Source organism: Bison bison, unplaced genomic scaffold (assembly GCF_000754665.1).
Source record: "Bison bison bison isolate TAMUID 2011002044 unplaced genomic scaffold, Bison_UMD1.0 scf7180017864177, whole genome shotgun sequence".
Classification (NCBI taxonomy): domain Eukaryota; kingdom Metazoa; phylum Chordata; class Mammalia; order Artiodactyla; family Bovidae; genus Bison; species Bison bison.
In genome coordinates this window covers 1617107-1639760 of record NW_011494749.1, presented here as the reverse complement: position 1 = coordinate 1639760, position 22654 = coordinate 1617107, and the positions used below count along the sequence as shown (strand labels likewise).

Sequence of the window (22654 nt, the reverse complement as noted above, 5' to 3'; positions counted from 1 at the left end):
AAATGAGCTATTTACACATTGATATTTCTTAGCAGTATACTTTGTTTTAAGTTTGTTTTGTTTGCTTTATCTTTTCTAGACCACTATAAACTATGTAATTTCATATCTTTAGCATATCATTTTAAGATTTTAGTCTCAATATTTTCTTTACTTTAGATTCCATTATGATAAATATTTTGAAAAGATTGCAGGGAAATATCCACCAGAGAGGTTTTATTTTCCTTGCACGTGCCTGGTGCTTCATCTCTTTGTTGGTATAGTTGATGGAAATGACTTCAGATGTGTAAGAGTTCTTCTAAAACCTCCTGGACATTTGTGTGATTATATCAAGTGTTTGACCTTAAGTGTAGCAGTTAGTCTTTGCTAGTTTAATGTCTTTACTATTTAAAGTTTACTGTACATAAATACAGAACTTTCCCCAAAAAATTATCTCTAAAAGCAGAGATTAACTTATTTTTTAAATCTTCCCCAAATGTCCCAAATTGAGGTAATTCTCTCAATTACTACTTTTGGAGGAAAAGTATATTTTCCTCAGGTGACCTAGTATATTATATTCTAGATCCGTGTCAGAACTGGTAGAGACAAAGGGGCAAATAAATTTAACAGGCATTTTTTTTCCTAAGTATATGATCACCCAATGGCAAGTGTTACATGCTGTAAAAATACAGTTTAAAGGATCACTAAAAAAATTACTCTAGTGAGTTGTTGAGGTTGTGAATAGTGAGCAGATACCCATGGCTTGTTGAAAAATGTCCAGTGTTATCATCATATATAATTCAGAAAATGCTTATTTCAAACTAGCATCCAAAACCAAGTAAGATGGTTCTCTAGAACATTTGTCTGCCATCTTCTCATCTGTTGTTGACTTTCCAAATAAAGTTTGCATGCACACCCCCCACCCCACCCCTAGGATCTGCTTAGGTAGATGTGAGGACCATGTGCTCTGGCAATCTGTGTCATTCAAAGTGAAAAGAGTTTCTAGAGATGGTGGCAATGATGGCATTGAGGATGGTTGAAATGTGTTTGAATTAAATTATTTCCAAGAATTTCAACTCCTTATTTAAAAGTTTTAAGTTGCCTCCTTAAATTTTTTTATTTCCTTCTCATTGAGAAAATGGAGGCTTCCCTTGTGTTCTGATTTGTCGTAATTTTGAATATCCACCATACATTATTTTCTTTCTCTGTTTGCATTTACTGTTGTGTTGATCAGTCTCTGGCTTTGATTATATAATCTTTTCACCATGCCTTTCCCTGCATTTGACTCCTAATTGGCACCTAAAAATCTGACGTGAGTTCAATCAAGCTTAAAGTTTACTGCACACCTCCCAAGATTCTGAGGGTAGATGCTTATTTAATTGGACTTAGTTACTGTCTCTTTCTTTTGCATAGACTTTGGAAAGTAATCATCTCTGAGTAATTTTCTAAAAGCAAAGATCATTGTTTGTTTTTTATCCCTTCCAGAAAGGCAAAAAAGAAATAAAATAGAAACTAAATGTGAAAAGTAAAAATGGTTACTTATAAGTTTGATTTATCTGCTCCTAGAGGAATGGGAAATGGAGTTGCTCATTACATTATTTTTAAAATTTGTGTCTAAAATGTTTATTTAATACCTGTTCTGTACCTCAGAATCTAGTGATTTTTCTTACAAATTTCTGCAGTTTAAGAACATGTGCATGAAAGAAAAACTCATCTTAAAAAGACAGTTTTTGAATTATATTTTAATGTTTTATTTTCTTGTGAATTTTTTAAGACAGATGAAGTGGTAATAATTATTTTGACATTGTGTGTAAAATATTTCATCTATCTTTTCAATTAGAAACGTCTAAAGGCAGCAGAAGCTGAGAGTAAACTGAAACAAGTGTATATCCCAACTTAGTAAGTAATGGGAGTCCTATAAAATATTTGCCACGGTAGTAATTCTATCCAAAACAAAATATTTACATTTTTGTCATCTTCAGCCAGATATGAATTTCTTTATGTATCTTATTTTCTTCCGCTACAAAGCATAATTTGCTTTCCATTATAATGCCACTGCAGTGATTTTATTTTAGGGAAAAAAAAAAAATGGCTCGTTGGGGAATCCCCAGGTTGACTAACAAAAGGACCAGAGCAAAAATGCCATCAAAGCTTCAGGGAAAGTATTAGAAAACTAACCTATGAAAATATTATTTGAAGCAAATGTGTTTCAGAAAGCTAGCAACTTTTGAGACTTCTGTATTGTATAATGTATTTTATTTGGGTAATGTGCATTACCCTTTTGAGGAATGTTTTTATTTTATGGAGGATTTTACATTGTTTGGGGGAAGTTAGGGAATGTAATTAGAACCAAACTTTGTAAATATTGGATAAATAATGAATAGGTCTTGATTGTTTCAGATGCCTAGCATTCTATCATTATCCTCTGGGTTTAGGAATTATTGTATATTAAAGTGAATGCCAGTTTTCATTTGCTACATTTTAAATGAATTATCCTTTTTTTTTTTTTTTTTTTGAGGTCATAAGTTTGACAGTTTATTTGTTCAAGCAGATTTAGTTTATTGAGCACCATGTATATAGTGCTATCCTAGTTTCTTTAGGGATTAAAATGAAATTCACTACAAAATTCTATGTACTGATTCAAACCTTTTCACTCTTTTGAGTTCAGTACAGTTATTGTATACCTAGTCTTTTCTTTACTGAATTTCAAAACATTAATACATATTTTAATACACAGTAGGCCTCATAGAAAATGAATTGTTTTATTTCTTATTAGTCTTTTTTCTCAAGGTAGATAACATGTAATTTATAAGGTCCATAATTTTTATTCAGAGCTATAATGTCCTTTCTGCAGAGTAGTTTCTAATATTTTAGAAAATTATATGTTTTATTTGACTAATCTATAAAAGACAAACTCCCCAAAGAAAACAGTGTTGTGATTCATGTGTCTTAGATTTTTAAAAGCAAGCATACCAGCATTCCTATACTTTGCAGTGCTGTCAGATTACAGGAAAAGTAGCTAGTGTTCACCAAATACCACAGCTAATTGTTTCTATTCAGTTTTGCATTGACTTTGGAGTCTTGATCTAAGTTGAAGACTAGTCTGTGGGTCAAATCTCACCTGCCACCAGTTTTTGTAAATAAAGTGTTTACAGAACAGCCATGTTCTGTAAATCTCATATATGTAAATAGAAGTTATGAATCTGTATTGTTGAGTTGGATAAGAATCTGAGTTCTTTGAACAATTTCCCAATCAACTCTGAAATATTATTTTAGAACAGATTGTAGATTGAGTTGGATTTTGACCGTACCACGTGGCTTGTCACACACCAGGGATCCGACAGGAGTCCACACTGCAGTAGTGAAAGCAGAGTCCTAACCACAGGACCGAGAGTTGTTCTTTACTCTTGCTTGTTTGAACCTGACAGTCTCCTGTATGCGAAGCACTCTGTTCAGTACTAGAGGTGGATCAGTTAGGAAGACAGGTGGTCTTCCGGAGCCTGCATTCTAGTGTGGGGGAGACAGAGGCCAAACAGCTAGTCACCCAGTGTGATGAGTACTGTGGTGGAGAAGAAGAGCTTGTGTGAGAGCTTATCCTGGGGACCACACTCAGGTGGTGCTGTCAGGGAAGATTCCTTGTGGAAGGTGAGTTTGAGTGAACTCTAGGCAAGAGATTAACTGGGTGATGGGGGCTTTCCAGGCTGATGGAATCATGAGATGGGAAGGGGCAGAACATAGTTAAGGAGCAGAGAGAAAGGCAGTGTGGCTGATATGAAGAGAGTGGTGAGCCACGAGAGGCCAGTATGGTGGGCAGGGGCCAGGGGTTAGCCCTCTGATGAACACTGGAGTTGGATTTGAAACAAGGACGTGTCATGATCAGATTTGTATGCGCTTTAAGATGACTGGCTGCATTTTGGGAAATGGTTTGGGGAGTCAGGGGAGTGGCTGTAAGGACACCATTTATGAAGTTCTTGGAGAAGAAAGACGATAACAACTTGACCTAGACCTGTGGCCTGGACAGTGCATGCTACTTGGAGGTGATTGACTTGTATGGAGGGGTGGAGGGGAGATGTTGAATCCCAGGTTTCTGGCTAGCTTAATTAGGTGGATTGCTGTGCTGTTCACCATGATGAGAAGCTGCAGCAGAGAACCAGGTTGGGTCATTTTGAGTTTGCTTTCTTCAAAAAGAGGTGTTGAGTATGTTGTCAGATATATTGTTCTTAAACTCAGAAGAAAGTTCTGGGCTAGAGGTCCAAATTTGAGCTTCATTTGCATAGAATATTGTTCTTAAAACTACAGATTTCTTAGAGCAATAAGAAATTAGAGCCTTGGACCAAACTTGAGGAAATCTAGTATTTCTATATCAGATAGAGTATGATAGCCGAAAAAAGAATAGCCACGTGAGTGCCTTATCACACAGCCCGAGAGAGGGGTATCTTTCAAGGAGGGAAAGAGGTTAACAGTGTCAAATGCTAGTGAAAAATAGCCAGGGAAAGTAGCAAGATGGAGGTGGTTGGTGACAGTGAAGATTGGCAGCTCTCAAGAGAATTGGCTGAAAAGGCAAGTTCCTGGTGTTGAGGGTTGAGTCTGGATGGAGTAATGGAGTTTTTTGTTTTTTGTTTTTTTTTAAATAGGAGAGATATGTTTCCATGGTAAATTTGGGTCCAGGAAAGAGAATCAAGTGTACAAAGTTCTCAAGAGGGCAGGAGGGCTGGAGTCTGGAGCACAAAGGAAGGGAGGAAGGATTTGGGCATTAGCTAAAAGGAAGGGCAGCTTCATATAATGCAGCTTTTAAAACTTTATTAAAATTGTCACATTAGCATCAACGATTTGTCCCCTGAGAATTAATCTATAGGTTCTTGGTTTTGAAAAGTGTATGTGTAGTGGTTGACCTGTCTATATTCCATCTTTGCATACTCATTTTCGTTTTGTGATTATTATAATTAAAGTCAGTCGTTTATTCAGCCACATAACATTCTAGATTCATTTGAACAACTGAAGTTGTGTTTACTCTCTGGCTTTTTTCAGGCTGCTCAACTGTAAATTTGTATTAGCTCTCTTTTAACACATATATATTTGGCCCTGTGTTAAATGTCACATATTTTCATATTTAGAGAAAGTCTTCTGAAATTGACATTATCAGCCATTTGACTTCAAGGGGTATCATTTCTATCTATGTATAGTAGATTTTTACATACCCTTGGAAATCTTAGTCATTGTTAATCACCACTTTTAATTTTGCATGTTTCCAACTGAAATCTATAGAGGAGAAATACTTTTTGTGTGGTTCCAATTTGTCTTCAAAATACATTGCTGGCACAGATAAGTATAAATAATAGCCCTGTTTATAGAATAGAGCTTTCAGTGCACACAGAGGTTAGTTTCACTTAAGAGTTATAGTATCACTGGCAGAAAGAAATCTTAATTTGTCCTCAGGTCAAGTTTACATATTAGGCTTTCACTGGTAAATGTAAGTGTGGGAATGAGAAAGAGCAAAAAGGAAACTCATGAGTCTACTCTCTGCTGAAACTTCAAATGTCTTTCTTAATAGTTGTGAACTCTCTTTACTTCACTGGCCATAGGAATATATGTAGTCTACATGTAGTCATTCAGCATTCATTACTAACAAATAATTTGCTAATTTATTTTGTTTATTTTCTGCCCAGCATATAGACATGAAAGCGCCTCTAGAATGAAAGTTGCTTCATGTCAGCACTTTTCTTTACTGGACCCTGAATAAATATATGTTAGGTGAATTAAGACTGTACTTGAGGACATAGTGTGTACACCTAGGTGGACAGTGTTCTTGGACGTGACTGATACACAGGGCAGTTAGGCTACCCCAGATGGGAAAAAGCAAACCATGTTGGCACAGTACATACCAAAACAGTCCAGGCTACATGATTCTGAGGAATTATGGCTTCTGGAAATCTGATAGATGTTACCTTTTTCCTCTTAAAAAGAAATGCCTTGGATACGTATATTGGTTTTTCTAATTTCAAGTGCTCTGTAATCATCTTCATAAAAATTCAAGCATAATAGAAATGATGAGTGGTCACAGTCTCCTGAAATGCGTTTACCTCTCCCAGTAAGCCCAGCTGGTATCCACAGTGTCACTGTTGACATGCAGCTTTTGTGCAGTTCCCTCGAGAGCCAATGCGTAGGGTCAGCAGCTGTCACTCTAGCGGCAGGAATGGGCAGTGGTTTTCCCTAAACACTGCACACTGCCTAATTTATTTAATCCAGAAATTATTTTGTCATGATAAGTAATATTTAATAACTTGCATTTTCCAAAATGTCAAACAGTATCCTAAGGAAATTATGTCTGGATGAGGAAGAGATATGACTACTTATTTTGTGAGTGTCATGCTTATGAGATTGGTTTTTACATAGCCTCGGTTTGTAAAGATAAATGGTTTGGGTTCGTTTAAATTTCTTCTTCATCAAACATTCACATGTTTATGTGTGGTTAAGATAAATCAGTAATGAAATGTAGAGCCTTCTACCTTGTTACACAAGTCATTTTTATCACTTCACTTTATATTTCATTGAAAGCAGCAAACCAAATCCCAACCAAATATCCACCAGCAATGGCAAACCTGGTGCTGTGAATGGAGCTGTGGGAACCACATTCCAGCCACAAAACCCTCTCCTCGGGCGAGCCTGTGAGAGCTGCTACGGTGAGTTTTCTCCAGCAGGGCTTATTCCCCACTCCACCCCCTACTCCCCCAGGGACTGTGCTGGCAGCATCTGGTGGGAGGTGTGGGAGTCAGCCTTGCATGGAGAGCAGGATAAGGTAGCCTCAGAGTGAATAGATGCCCATCCTTACCTTCCGCTTGGACGCTCAGTTTAGGTGTTAGGTTCCTCTGATGTGCTTCTGTGGTGTTCTGGGTTTGTTGAGTATTCCACAGCAGTGCGGGCTAAGCTGCATTCAGACCTGTTACTAGCTTTGTGCAAACCATGGTCCCATGAAATATGCCAATATACGTTTTGGTGTTTCTCGGTATATTTTGACAAATTAAAGGCTCCACATAACTTTGTAGGAAGGACTTACTGCTAGAAACTGCTATTTATAGTCCTCAGACCAGTTCCCTTAGAGCACTGGCTTGGGAGATGCTGCTTTATGATACTCTTGGTCTCAGGGCCCCAGTGTATTTATCAGTATTTATCCTTGTTAAAAAAAACTACCTGATGGCGGCAGCATTATATTTGCCTTGAATATTAAATTGAGGTGGTGAGATGAACTGTTAAGTGGTCGATACTTTTTCTTTTTTTTTTTTTTGGCTGCACCTCTCTGCATGTGGAATCTTAGTTCCCTGACCAGGGGTTGAAGCCATGTCCTCTGCAGTGGTGATGCTGAGTCTTAACCACTGGACTGTCATGGAGGTCCCAGATACATTTTTTATATTTCTTTAAAACCTTGAACAACAATATAGTCTCTTAAACGGGGCTATGGTGACACAATCATCCATATGTCCTTCCAGTCAGAGCAGCTTGGTGTGGAAGAAGGAAGGACACAATATTGACTAAAAATCATCTATATGTCCTTCCGGTCAGAGCAGCCTGGCGTGGAAGAGGGAAGGACAACATCTACTTGGCGCCCAGTTCTTGTCTCTCAGCAGCTCCCTAGGGAGAGAGTAGCCGCTGCACTGAGGCCACAGGCATGAGGGGCATTTTTAACTCTGCTCCATGCCCCATGCCAGGCTCCAGCATTAGGAAAGGCTTTTAAAGCCAAATCGCGTAATTATCTTTCCTACAACCAAGAAAGGTGTGAGCCGGACAGCTTGCTGTCTTCATAGAAACAGCACATTCCTAACCATTTTTTTGTACCATGAGAGCGCAAAGGGAAACACTTTGTGGAAAATTAGATTCTTTTGGTCAAAATTTTACATGGATTGTGTAGCTCTTTTGGCATTGGGAGAAATCTTAGATTTTTGAACTTCATTTATATTTAAGCGAAAGTAGAAAGACTCCTAAAGAAATGCTAGTGGCTTAATGTGTCTTATTTTTGCTTTACAAACCCCCTTTCATCTTATATGTAGTCTCACATATCCCTTTAAATAATTATTCCACCATTTTTATATGTGCATGACAAAAAAGCAGTTTTAATTTTATAATCTTTGAGGTCCATGTATTAAATTATCTATTATAATTATATTTCAATATAATATATGTACCAAATTTATCTTTATAGGAAGAATTTGGTGTTTTCTATTTGTCAGTCTTTAATTGAATTTAGTTAATTGTATAAAGAGAAAGGCATTTGTTGACATATTAAAATGACATGTCAAAAAATAAATAAAATAAAATGACATGTCATGATTAATTTGGATAAAAATACGTATTTAAATACAAGTGAAATTTTATATTCAGAATCCAAAATAAGTCCATGACTAATATTTAGAATTCTTAAAATTTGTGTTTAAAAAAACTCAGCTTGACTTATTTGACTATTTGGTTTTAAATTACAAGAGGGAACATTTTTAGGTTAGTGTTTGCCAGGAGTCCCCCCAGAATAACATGGTGGGGTTCATAAGAAGCAGTATGACTATAGTGGTCACTATATCTTCCCTTTTTGACATTGTCTTGTGAAGTGTCAGTTGATAACCCTGATGTGGTGTTTGAACATGTTAACCTGATGAAGGCAACGTTGCAGGTCAAGGGCAGAAAATATTCAGTGTTTTCTGTCTTAAACTTCAGATCCATTGTGGGAATACTTAAATTGTTATATGGCAGTAATTTAAACTTCAGAGCAAAATAACACAGGTCTGTAGTGTTCAGCTCAGGAATAAATCAGCTGAGCTCTCAGGTTTAAGCGTGCTGTGATCTCTGCTGCACGTGCTCACTTGATAGGGACTTAAAGTCTTGAAACGGATTCCATTTCTAAAGAGAGAAAAAGTGAAATAATTATTTTATCTATTGATTAAAAGAAAGGAATGAAAAACAGATAACCTACTTCTGTCCAACTTCTACCTTTATCTGTGGGAGTTCCTCTAAGCACCTTAAACCTGGAGCTAGTTTCTGAACCAAAGGTTTGGAAACCAGGATTTAGTTTAATACCTTCCTGATAACTTACCTCCAGAAATGTACACAATAGAGGATGTTTTTAATGAACCAACAAAAATTCCTTCAGCAGCATAATGTGTAATAGAGGGCACTTAATAAGGGTCACAGGCATTTGATATATAGAGAAATAAATGGCTGAATGAATTCTGACTTGAAAAATACATGCATGTATCAGACGTTCCTGTTTGCTGGGTAAACTGGGAGAAGAAAAATAAGATTGTAAACTAAAGATGGCTTTGGACTATTTTTCAAATGTTTATCTGTATATGTATTGCTGTTACAAGTTATATCACATTCTTATTTTACTTATTTTTTCCTCCATCTTTAGCTACACAGTCTCATCAGTGGTATTCTTGGGGCCCACCTAATATGCAGTGTAGGTTATGTGCAACCTGTTGGCTCTATTGGAAAAAATACGGAGGCCTGAAGATGCCCACCCAGTCGGAAGAGGAGAAGTTACCTCCTAGCCCAGCCACCGAGGTACACAAGCAGTGGTCTTTATAGTGTTGAGAAATGTCATGTTTTTCAGCACCTGAATCACGCCTCACAAACAGAAGTAGAGTACAGGCAAACTTAAACAAAGCTATTAAAGCTAAGCATGGTACTGGAATGTTTAGGGTAGGTGTGGAGAGAGGGACAGGGACAAATCCAGTTTTTTCAGGTACTCAAAATATTGGTCTTGAGAGATTGATTATTCAGACAGAAGAAGAACAATGTGTGTGGGACATGTTAGCATGAGAAGAGAGCCTACAAGTTAAATATTGGTTTTAATAGCTTTTTTGGAAACAGTTTGCAACCTTTAGCATGTTGAAAATATGCTTTATTGCATAAAGTGATAAATACAAATTGAGCATTCTTCCTGTTCCTGAGCTATCATAGGTAAAACAGGAAAGCATGGACTCAATCTTGGGGTGAACAACAGTTTAAATATGATTTGGTAAAATTCTCATAGATGGCAGATAATAGGTATTTACCTATTGAGAACTAGCAAGATTTAAGGACCCTCACTTCAATATTTTGGACTTCCCTGATGGTAATGAATCCACTGTAATGCAGGAGACCTGGGTTCACTTCCTGGGTCAGGAAGATCCCCTGGAGAAGGGAATGGCTACCCACTCCAGTATTCTTGCCTGGAGCATTCCATGGCCAGAGGAGCCTGGTGGGCTAGTCCGTGGGGTCACAAGGAGTTGGACACAACTGAGCGACTAACACACTTCAATATTAAAATAATAATAATGTTACTCCTGGCGATTTCTGACTGTTGTGAATATGATTTGGGATTGCTAAGGTCAGTTTAGGAGGAAAAAGAGTAGGATCACACACACCCACTTCCACCAGGTTCCTTCTCTAGTCCCCAGCTCCTACTCCAGAGGACACACTTTAAAACTCTCTCCCCCTGTAGTAAGTCATATATTCTTCAGTGAAAGACGTAAAACTTGCCCTTTCCTTTGAGCAGAGTGCAAGGAGTATGTATGTGACACATTCTGGTCTTCACACATCTGTTGGTGTCTGATTTACAGGACCCGCGAGTTAGAAGTCATATGTCTCGCCAGGCCATGCAGGGGATGCCAGTCCGAAACACTGGGAGCCCGAAGTCTGCAGTGAAGACCCGTCAAGCTTTCTTCCTTCACACTACGTATTTCACAAAATTTGCTCGGCAGGTCTGCAAAAATACCCTCCGGCTGCGGCAGGCAGCAAGACGGCCGTTTGTTCCTATTAATTATGCTGCCATTAGGGCAGAATGTAAGATGCTTTTAAATTCTTAACCTTATATGTTGTGCTTCTGACCATCTTCTCTCTTCCCTCTCTCTGTTTTTATTTTTGTTTGCAATAAACATAAGTTCTTGTGTGCAGCCTTTTGTTTTTTTTTTTTAACATTGTTTTGTCTGCTGCCATTTGTATCACGCCAACCTGAAAAGGAAACATTGAAACTTCTGCAGTCTTTGTGAGAAAGTAGTGCTCAGCAAAAGATAGGTGGGAGGTGATCCTACGCAGTGGGGTTTTGTGATGGAGTTGCCGAAAAGCCCTTATTGGGGAAGCACCTTTACCCCTAACGTAGAATAAAGCTTGCCAATTTGCACTAATGAGAAATTGTACGTCTTTATAAACTTCTCAGTTTCCAAAAAACCCTTTACAGTTATATAATATTCTGGAAATTCAGTGTTTCATAACAAATTAGAAGATTTAACAAGCTATAAATGAATTTTAAAGTCTTTTGGGTGAATTTTCTGAAAAACATTTAATTTTTACAAGCTAGTGTCTGAATTTGTGGTTGAGCATTCTATTTGTCCAGTTTGGCTTCCATTTCATAATTATATACCATATGTATTAGTATGTAACACATCATTTTATTACTCACATTTTCAGCACATTCAGTCTTGCTTATGTGTGTTGTTGTTAGAACAAATGTCATATGTTCCAGTGAATTGCAGGTTGTTCTCATATTACCACGTACCCCTAAACGTGTCCATAATTTGTCTGTGAGCTCTGATTCTAGCCTTGTTACTTTTAGTTACATTCCTGGTTAGCATGTTAGAGCCATGCAAGCTTTTTCCCCTATGGGATAAGAAAACTTGCTGTGTGGCTTAATAGATGGGAAATCTTAAAGAAATTCTGTAGATACTTTATCATGAAAAATGTATTATTATGAGGCATTCCATTTTGATTTAAAGAAGGTATCTGTAAAAGGAGTGATGGTTGAAAAGTGGTTTTTGTTCCTGAAGATAATTTTCAGCAGAATAGTTGAAAGGCTTTAAAACATACAGGTAAAAGCTTTAAAAGAACAAGAGTGCTTGGTAGAGAGTAGAAATTGGGAGTAGCCTCTGCATCCCATGGGGGCAAACCTAGCCGCACGAGACTCGTGTGTTTGAGAACGTAGGCATATGTACTGACGTTTCATGCTACTTTTGTGCTAGTGTTGCTGAGATCATGGATTTACGTTATCATTTTCTTACCATTTTAAGAAACTAGAAAATATTTATATCTACCTAAACTGCTTAGCTGATTTAAAAGACATATTTTTTATAAATAATTTCTTAAATATAAGGAATAAAAAATGTTACAAGAAAGAAAATGAATGAAATTCTTCCATTAAAATTGGCCAGGCTCCAGGATCATCTTTGTTTCTATGAATGGAAAAGAAACCATCACCAACTTAATTGACTTCTGAGGAAGCTTTTTCTGATTAAGCTTCTGTTAATTTCTCAGTTAATTTGCAAGTTGTCTTTATTTTGATGATTCTTCAGTGAAGTATGTTTTTTTCTGTCACCTCATTTTGATTTGTTGCAGTTGAAAGGCCGTGCCACTAAAAAGGGTCAAGATTAAATTACCTGTATTATATTTCCAATATTGCCAATTTGTAAACTTCTCAGTTTCCCACAAATCCTTTACAGTTATATAATATTCTGGAAATTCAGTGTTTCATAACAAATTAGAAGATTTAACAAGCTATAAATGAATTTTAAAGTCTTTTGGGTGAATTTTCTGAAAAACATTTAATTTTTACAAGCTAGTGTCTGAATTTGTGGTTGAGCATTCTATTTGTCCAGTTTGGCTTCCATTTCATAATTATATACCATATGTATTGGTATATAACACATCATTTTATTACTCACATTTTCAACACATTCAGTCTTGCTATTCAGTCTTGCTAGCTACAAATGTAGCTATCATAATGATGATGATCATAATAAAAGAGGCGTTTGTTGTGATGAGATTCAAGGGGCATATTTTATTTTGTAGTTAGCTTCATTGATCAAGTTTATAGAATCAGATTCTCAGAATAATTTTACCTTGCAACTTAAAATGTAAAAGTTTCACCAGCCATGTTCTCAGTCCTGGTCCCCGCAACCAGCAAGCAGCTAATGAATTCTTCCTAGCATCTGATTGCTTCTTGCATCATCTTCTCATATGTGTACCTTGTTACAACCTGTTTAGCAGATTTCTTTGATCTTGGCTTGTTAGTAAGATTAGGTGTTAATAACCTGATGTCTATACACAACCATGTTTGTGGTCCAGAGGGAGGGTAAAGCTATGTTATTTATTTTTTTTTTTTTAATATAAGCTTTCCTTGGTTTCTCAAAGGTAGTGGTGACCCTGTCCCTCCCCATAAAAGTTAAGTCACTATGATGCAGTATGAATGCACTTTCAGATCAGGTGAAGGTTAATAATTCTAAAGGTATTGATGGATCAAGAGCTGCAATTTATATGTTTAGTATAATTCTTCATAATATTGGAAAAGGAAAATCGTTTTCCCTGTGAACTTGAGATTCTTCCTCTTGTAAGAACTGCAGAAGTTGATGCCTGTGGCTTCTGGCCTTGGCAGCACCACTACAGCAGTATCATAGCCAGAGTTTATGGGATGACAGATGGTGTAAGAGTGAAGAAGTGGGGAGCCGAATAGATAAATTCTCAATTACATGAGGGAGAGCATAGTCATACCTTTGAGTTTTCACAAGCTAATTCTTGTGTAGAGGGATTTTTGTTGTTAACAGCAGCACTCTCTGACCTTTATTTTCATTAAGAAATGGGTGTCAAAGAATACAGTAGAGTGAGTAGGTGAATCTTTGTTTGCATGTCCATAAAGTATCTCAAGGAAAATGTAAGAGTATTGTCCTCAGAAAGGAAAACTGGGAGGCTGAGGGAAAGCGGTGGGAAGGAAACTTAACTACTGTTCATCTTTCTAAACTTTTTCAATTTTGAGTCATGGGAATATATTTCCTATTTTAAAAAATTTTTAACCTGAAATAAACATATGGTATAACCAACATGTGTTTTATAGATATAGATATAAAATGATTCACAGTTCCAAACCCCAAAATACCTATTTATTTTAATAATATACCTTTATATGTGATTATGTAAGTCCATGCTGAAAATTACTAATGTAAGTACAGAGCCTGAACCAGTTCTACCATGTAAATAGTGCTTAATACAAGTGGATTGCAGGACCCAAAACCAAAATACTTGAGAAAGAAAAGTATGATGTCCTTGACAAGATTCGCAGACCGACTGCATGGTTGTAACACAGCATCAGGTTTCAATAGCCTGTCTCTTCTCCCTCTTGACACCCCTCCCCTCATTAAAAAAATGCCATGATGTAACGATGATGGTGTTCCTCCTTTGTTACTGTTATCAGACATCACCACTGAGTTTACTGGATAACTTGTCAAAAATCTGTAAAATCACCCAACGCCTGATGAGCACATGGTTTCTATCTGAGACTTAGGATACAGAGACTGGGGTTAAATACGAGCAATATGTTAGCATTCAATAGATGAAGCAGAAGTTCCTAGAGAAGTGGATCCAAATGACTTAGGTGCCCCCTCTGTAGCTTACATGAATAATTAAGTAGTTTTTGAGTTGATAATACACTGAACTTTAATGACAGAACCATTCCCCAGAATGAATGTCTTCAAAGGGGAACCTGGAGCCCTTTTTCTCTGAACATGCTAATTCAATTTCAGATGTATTCCAGGGGCCCATATTCAGAAGAAACTTGTTATATATATTTTGAGTTTTCTAGAGGTTTCTCAGCAAAAGTTACTATTAATAATTATATAAAGTTTTTGAAATTTTAAGTTCTAACTTTAAGAGAGAACAGTTCTGGCTTATTTATTTTGATAGTCTGTTATTTTAGTAAAAACTTGTCTTCGAATGGATGTTTTTAAATTTTTCTAAAGGAAGAAAAATGGCTACAAGTCTTAGGCCAAATCAACACCATTTGCGTTCATACCTTTTTTAGAGCTAACCGTTGTCATCAGTGTCTCAAGTATCCAGAGATGACATGTGAATCTCTAACAAACTAGGTGTCTTCTTTGTTTTTGTACAGATGTTAATGTCTACATTGCTCTGTACCTTGCCTTTTTTACTTGATGGATCTTGGAGGCCATTTCATACCAATTCATTGAGAGCTGCCTCTTCTTTTATCAGCTGCATAATAGTCTGTATTTTGTACTTGAGCCAGTTCCCTTATTTTAAAACACTTTAGGTTGTTTCCAGTCACTATTATAAGTAATCCTGCAACAAATATTCTTATATAGATACCTTTTAAGAGTGATATATGTACCTTACAGGTGTGTGTGTGCATGCGTGCTAAGGCGCTCAGTCATGTCCAACTCTTTGCAATCCCATATGATCCCTAACAGTAAAACATCTGGGTCAAGCAACTTTCATTTTGAATTTTGATAGTCACTGCCCAGTTGCCCTTAGAAAAACTATGGTTTACTCTCCCACCAGTGTCTACCGAGTGCCTGTTTCTCTAGAATCTTGCCAGCAGTGTTATTGATCTCTGAAACCCTTAACTAGTTGGTAAGTGACATGTAAGTTACATCAGCTTGCATTTCTCATTTTGAATAAGGTAAAACATTTTGCATATGTTTGAAAACCGTTTGTATTTCCTTTTTCGTCAGCTGTTTTTGCCCTGGCCTGTTTTCTGTTAAAAATCATACCAGCTTGTGGGAACTTATTGTATTTTAAGGTAGTTAGCTCTTGATCTGCAATTCAAATATTGGGTTGACCAAAAACTTTGTTCAAGTTTCTCCATACGGCAGAACCCAAACAAACTTTTTGGCCAACCCAGTATTTCCCTTGTTTTGTCCTTGATTTTGTTGAATCTGTATTGGCCAAGCAGGTTTTGTTTTGTATTTTTTTAAGTAGTTGAATCTTTTCTTTTTTGTTAATGGCACATTGGTTTTGTGTCTTGTTTGAAATGCCTTTATAAGAAAATTTTCTTATAAGAAAATTCTATAAATGGTTTTACTATGATAGCAATTTTGAAGCCCATGCGGGAGACCTGGGTTCGATCCCTGGGTTGGGAAGATCCCCTGGAGAAGAGAAAGGCTACCCGCTCCAGTCTTCTGGCCTGGAGCATTCCATGGACTGTGTAGTCCATGCAGTCGCAGAGTCGGACACGACTGAGCGACTTTCATGTGAGATAGTATTGTGAATTTTAATTCAGTATGTACTTTTTGCAAGCTTTCTATTTTCCCCTCTAATATTTCCACAACATCTTAGAAAGATAGCCGTGCGTTGCCCAAAAATGGGCAACTTTTTTCCAAGTTTACCTCAAGGAAGTAGAGCTCGGCCTTCCAGAAGCCACGGAAATACGCCTCATACTTGGTCAAGTGTTTCGAGAGAGATGAGGATGTTCTCGCTCTGGCTGGATTTTGATTCTTTCTGGTTTCTTTGGGCATTTCTCAGTTTGCATTCTTTCCCTGTGTGCTTTTAATACATACTAATTAATCCTCTTTAGATAGAGTTAGGTGAATAACTTGAGAACAAGGTTCCACTGGCCTGGTCTTGAGTACAAATCACAATTTTTTTTAACCAGCTCAAGTGTGGCCCTGATTGTCTTTGTTTATGATCACTCCCTCCAGACAGAAGCTTTTTCTCTTTTCTGTTGATATTCAGTATAATCGCTTAATGGTTGCAGTTTCTATGTTAAATAGTCTTAGCACCCACTTTTCATCTTGATTTATTCATGGTTGAGACTGATTTTCTTGCCACCAACTACTACCTTTATAATGATTGATGAAAGATGGATCCTTCTAAAGAGCTTTGATCTCCCACTCAAGTGCTCTGTAAATTGCCACTTAGAACACTGCATAATTAATCCTACTAATTTAGTGAGAAATTAAAAGCAGATTAATATAAAGTGAAATGGTCTTTGGGTATTGTGTTGGTAACTCTTGATGGGTTTTTTCGATTATTGTCAAGGTGACAGTCATGTGGGAGTTTATCGCTTGGAGTCACTTTGGCAGTTTTGCTCTGGGCCTTAGAAACTGCAGTAAAGAGCGAAGTTAATCTTATTACTAACAATACAGTAATGGTTTTTGTCCAAAACATTGAGGAAATACTAAGATGATTCATTGAAACTTTATTAATAGAATATTTTTCTCATGTCCTCTTCCTAAGTAGAACTTGAATTCTTAATGAATTAGTAACACTAGGAAAGAATTCTTACTGTTAATTCATAGCGATGTGACATGTGTCCAATCCCTGCAGGGCTTGGGCTGCATGTTAGCGTTTAGATCACTCCTCCAAAATATGCTTCTTATATTCCTGCCTGCAACATCACTATTTTTCAACAACAGGTGAAAAGCTTCATAGCTTCGTAATTTTATTTTATTTTTCCTCAAAGGAAATCAGCTGAGTAGGAGGAGAAGAAATCGGACCGTTTATAGTTGTCAGTGGTTGCATAGTAATTAGCCAGTGCTTGGGATACATATTCGGATTCCAGGCTGTGCGTTATGTGCTTTGTCTATTTCAATATTTTTAAATGCTACTTTCCCACCTTTTTCTGTTCAGTAGTTATTGGAGAAGAATTTCCTTGATGAGAGGGTTAGAGCTTATGAAAAAGTTAATTTTTAATTCTAAATTATTTGAAGTTCCAGATTGAATTATACATTTTAACACTAATTGTGCAGAGAATCCCTGTGGATCCTGTGTATAGGCCTAGAAATGTGGTCTCCATCACAGAAAATCTATAGGGACATTTTTGACAAAAGGCATAAACATGGCAGAGTCATATCTGCTGAAGCTACTCTGTTAAGCTTTATGACAACAGCTGCAAATTTAAAAAACGTTTCAATACTCACTTCTTGGTCACTTCAAACTCTGTAACTTAACTTGTATGAGATGCAGCCATCTTTCACATCTATTCTTCATCCTAATGACAGCTAATTAAAAAAGAGTGTTTGTGTTGTGTGCTTTATTTTTCTCTGAAATGACTGTGATGTGAACTTTATGAACAAATATCCATTACAGTATTTTACTGTTCTGACTATTGGGTGAAATACCTGTCTGCACACAGGAAACCTTGTCAGTCTCAGTGCTAATGACATCATAAGAGGATACGCAGGACAGAAAACTAGTGATAAAATCAAGTGGCCCATTTTTACTTGGGGGAGGCTCATCTAATGGAACTGAAAGTTAATCGAGATAGATGAAGACTCCTCCGTAGAGACTCATTCCATCGAGGTCAGGGCTGATCACGTCTGTTGCCTTTGTCAGCCATCATTTTTGTCTTCCACGCCAGATTTATCTTACATTAGGACTGATCACACCTCATATCTTACGGAAGCTTTTCTACTATAATATAGAAATGGCGTGGCTAGACAGGAAGCATATCTCCACTATTTACAGATGTGTGAACACGGAAAGAAAGCATGGGCTTGTGAGATGTGTTAGTTGTTTCATAAGGGACTTTAAAGCAAGTGGTCCCCAGGTAAAACCCCATTTAGTAATCTGGAACCAGAACTGGAACCAGTTTATTCTTAAACCCCAAAGAAAATTATGAAGGAAACTGGTGGATTTTTTGGTGCTGTTCTCCACTTGCACCTTTTATTTCTGTGGTGTGTGAAGCACAGGCAGAGAAATCAGCCTCACTGGTTGTCTCCGTGTTTCTTTCTCCTCAGATGCAGACAGACATGCGGATCTATCTGGAAGTCCACTGAAAAGCAAAAGCACTAGGAAGCCTTTGGCATGTATCATTGGGTATTTAGGTGGGTATTTTTTAATAGAAGAAAAGCTTGGAGAGCAGTATCTGTACCTTATCACCGGCTCCTCAAAATTGACATACCTATATTAAATGTAAGCCTTTCAAGTAGCTGAAATTGGATACCTTCATATGAATAGTCAGTTTATTTTATTTGAGAAATGTTTGATTACCAAAACACACAGAGAACATAATACAGAGTTAGAGATGGGTTTACTTTTCCTAAAAATATAATTGAATAAAAATGTAATGTGTATTTATGTATATAAATACAGATTAAGCAAGAAGAGGAAAATGAGAATCACTGAATTATTAGAGGAGGAATATTCTTTTTTTTTAATTGAAGTATAATTGACTTACAATGTTATATTAGTTTAAGGTGTACCACATGAATGATTTGGCATTTATACACATTATAGGATGATCACCATGATAATTCTAATTACCATCTGTCACCATCCCAAGTTATTATAAAATTAAGGATGAATATTCTTTTTTTTTTTTGGCTGCATCACATGGCTTGCAGGGTCTTATTTTGCTGACCAGGGATTGAATCCAGGCCCAAGACAATGAAAATGCTGAGTCCTAACCACTGGACTGCCAGGGAATTCTTAAGGGTGAATTTTTTTTTAAAGATTTTTTGATGGGGACCATTTTTAAAGTCTTTATTGAATTTGTTACAATATATTCTGTTTCATGTTTCGGTTTTTTGTCTCCGAGGCATGTGACATCTTAGCTCCCCAACCAGGGATTGAACCTGCACCCCCTGCATTGGAAGGTGAAGTCTTAGCCACTGGACCGCCAGGGAAGTCCCAAAGATGAATATTTTTAATATTTTGATACAAATATTCCACTGTTTGCAAACCCACCTCACCCCTTCCCTTAAATAGAGAAAGATTCATGTACTTTTTTTTAAATAAAAAGAGATAAAACTGGTGTTTAAACCACCTTTAAACAATATTTATAGTTTTGTTGTGCCGATTAAGGTTACTTGAGAGGGGAGCATTAGTATTGCTTTCTGGTTTTTATCCTGTTATTTAACTTGAAAGTCACAAAATATGGTAGTTCCATTTATATCTTGAAATATAATAATTAATAATGTAACATTACCAAGAAATAACTTTTTTTTGGCAGAGTTTTAAGATAAATAATTTGTGAAATAGTGGTTTCAAAAATGGTTCCTATTATACCTAGGAGCTATGTTTTTATGCTTCTAATATTCTTGCTTTTTCATCTTCTCAGTAAAATTGAAGTATGTGCTCAGAGTTGCATTGAACTTTATTATTTTGTCAGAAAGATTTATACTTATGAAGTGTCCAGACTTAAGAGGTCCAGTCTTTTAAAAATCAAAGTGTAGCCTTAAACTTAGTATATTATCTGGTCCGTATCAGATCATCCTAAGAGTCAGAGTGCACAGCTTCCTCTTTGATGTTACTTTGCCACCTTATTTCCTATTTTATTCCTTCAGGGCCTAAAGACTTGCTTTGACATCCCCCTAAAATATCACATGGTTATCACAGGTATGACCTAACTCGTGGTGATCTAGTCTGTGAAGTTTTCTAACTATGTTCCCTTGCAGGGTGTAATCCTAGAAGCCTCTCCCACCTTGCAAAGCAAAGTATCTGATCATAAGATGATCATAAGAAATAAACTATGACATTGCATATTAGCATTTCCATAGGTAATTATATGTTCTTCCTATGGGCAAACTGGTCTCTGTCTCTACCAGACAAACCCACAGCAGGGCTGTCCTTACTAACTGAAGCACTTCCCTACAGAACACATTTCTGAGTATTTACTATGTGCAAGACACTTACACTAAGTTATTTAGGGAACACTAAGATGAACATGGCCTTTGAATACGGCCTTTCCCTCAAAAATCCTCCACTAGTGAGGAAGGCATACAGGTAAAGACAGTGGAGCTCTTCCTAAATTTCAGTACATGAGGCTGATATCCTGGCCCTCGCCTGGGAAGACGGGGTGGCTTGTGCATGGTTGGCATGCTGGGTGGTAACTCAGGATCAGTGAGCAGGTTCAGCTTTAGAGAAGAGGTCGCCTGGTTTTAGTGTTAGACGGAGGTCCTTAAATCCAGTTTCTGCAGTGTTGCAATTTATGTCCATCTACTTGACCCAGAAAGTATTAAGTAGTGCAGGGCTGTGTGACTGACAGCAGTGTACTTCACGTAAACACACATGCACCACATACACCCTACAGTTTTGTGGTATAGCCTCTGTCAAAGCTTTCCTTCTGCTACTTCTTAACACTAGTATTGGAAGTTCGGTGTCACTGACTGACCCTGGAGTGACTGACCCTGGTCCTGTATTCTGGTTGCAGAGCCAGAGGAGGAATCCTGTTTTCTCAGAAAGCTGCCACACACCAGATGTGCTGCATGCCTTGTTCCTAGTGTGATGGAGTGCAGAGGTAGTTTTCTTTGAGGCTGCCTCTCCAGATAGACTTTGAATTTCTAATTCCTTCAAGAGTCAGATGCCTTATTCCCTTAGTAAATCTTGTGTTTAAGTGACCTTCTGAAGTGGCTTTTTTTTTTTTTTTTCCTTCTTCTACTCACAACATGAAGCTCAGAGCTTCAGCTAGCAGGGGCAGAACCAGCTCCCTTTTGATAAACAAGGCCATGTAACAGCACTTGAAGTTGATTCATTATGCAAGTCCTTGGGAAAACAGGCTGGTTCGTAAGGAACTGGCTCTCAGCTTATTAAGAAATAAGATGTGTGCCTGTTAGCCAGTGGTAAGTGCACACAGATTTTTAATACCATGTTCTGAGTTGAGAAACCTTTCTTCCCCCTGTCAGAGATCCATCCTTCGAAGAAACCTAATGTAATTCGATCTACACCAAGCCTGCAAACCCCAACCACCAAGCGGATGCTAGCCACCCCGAATCACACGTCTCTGAGCATTTTGGGGAAAAGAAACTACAGTCATCACAATGGCCTGGATGGTATGTAAGCCCAGGAATTCTGGGGGCTAATCCCATAGGCCAGGGCCTCTCTGCCCTTGACTGCTCTAGTGTCTGCTGCCACGTGCATGAATGCATAACAGGTTCTTCTTCCCTCTGGTTGGACTGTGCGGAAAGGGGGATATAAGGGAAGGCTGCCGTGTACCACAGTGAAGACATTTTGCCAACTGCTATTTCTCCATCTTCTCAGAAGGGACCTTTTTGCTCCCATTTCCTGTTAGGAGGCCGGTTTGGAAATGAAGTCTGCATTTAGCAGGTTGCCTCTGCTGGGTAATAATGCTCTTGCTGTGATGCATTCTCACTGCGCACCTCTGTTTTCTTGAGCAGAAGGGATTATTTTGCCTCGTGTCTGAGACAGCAGTGCTCTCTGGGGGGTTCTTCGGTGTTCTGCGGATCATTTTGAATTTGGCATTTGTCCCTGACTTTGTTCACCTTATAAATTTTCTTAATTGCTCAAGAGTACTATAAGTCATGAAAAGAATTACCTAGGTGATGTCCTAAATACAGAAATAATAATTTGTTTGAAATGGGAAAACTGAGAAATATCACCTCTTATCCAAAGTACTTCTCCTGGGCTTGGCCATATAATGACTCTTCAGGTGGAATTGAATTATCATCCCATTTGGACTGTAAACACAAGCATTATAAATCATCTGGGCAGTACATATTGTTCATTTCAATAGTCCTAGAGTTTGAAGCTGTCTTGATTGTTTAAATGTTGGCATTTATTTATGAATAAAACTCCAGGCTTTTCATGCCTTGTGGGACTCTAAATTCTGTCAATGGCAGTAAGTTATTTATACTGAGGCCCTAGAGCAAGGATGTGGAGGAGACCTTCTGGTAATAATTTCCCACGGTTGTTTTCCTTCTGCATGACTTTCGATGGTCATAGTGATGTCACGATGAATCAAAAATTGAGGGTGACGAGTTTAGTTTGCATTTATAGGGCATCAATGTGCTGCAGATATGGCTTTCGAGAATTTAGCTGCATAATAGTCTTGCAGAAATACTTCCTTGTTAATGAGAACATCAGCCATCCTTGCCTCCTCAATATGCCCGATGTCTAGTCAGCAGAGGTCCAAGGAAGGATTGTGTCAAAATGTGGAGACGGGATTGCATTCCAACTTTTCCTTGCCTGCAGCATG

At 37.6% G+C, this 22654-nt stretch overlaps 1 protein-coding gene across 4 annotated transcripts in view; it reads left to right on the top strand.

Annotated features, from left to right (window-relative positions):
* MTA3 (metastasis associated 1 family, member 3) overlaps positions 1-22654 on the top strand; it is a 211343-nt gene that overhangs the window by 175258 nt on the left and 13431 nt on the right. For 2 of the 4 annotated variants that reach the window (XR_825501.1, XM_010842310.1), the window contains exons 11-16: positions 1817-1875; positions 6532-6656; positions 9371-9522; positions 10563-10785; positions 18459-18545; positions 21345-21491. Coding sequence is in view for 3 of the 4 variants with exons in the window: in XM_010842310.1 (XP_010840612.1) it covers positions 1817-1875; positions 6532-6656; positions 9371-9522; positions 10563-10785; positions 18459-18545; positions 21345-21491 (793 nt within the window). In the remaining variant the exon portion in view is untranslated. Of the gene's footprint in view, positions 1-1816; positions 1876-6531; positions 6657-9370; positions 9523-10562; positions 10896-18458; positions 18546-21344; positions 21492-22654 lie in introns of those variants that run through there. The other 2 variants (XM_010842311.1, XM_010842312.1) reach the window with 2 other exon arrangements.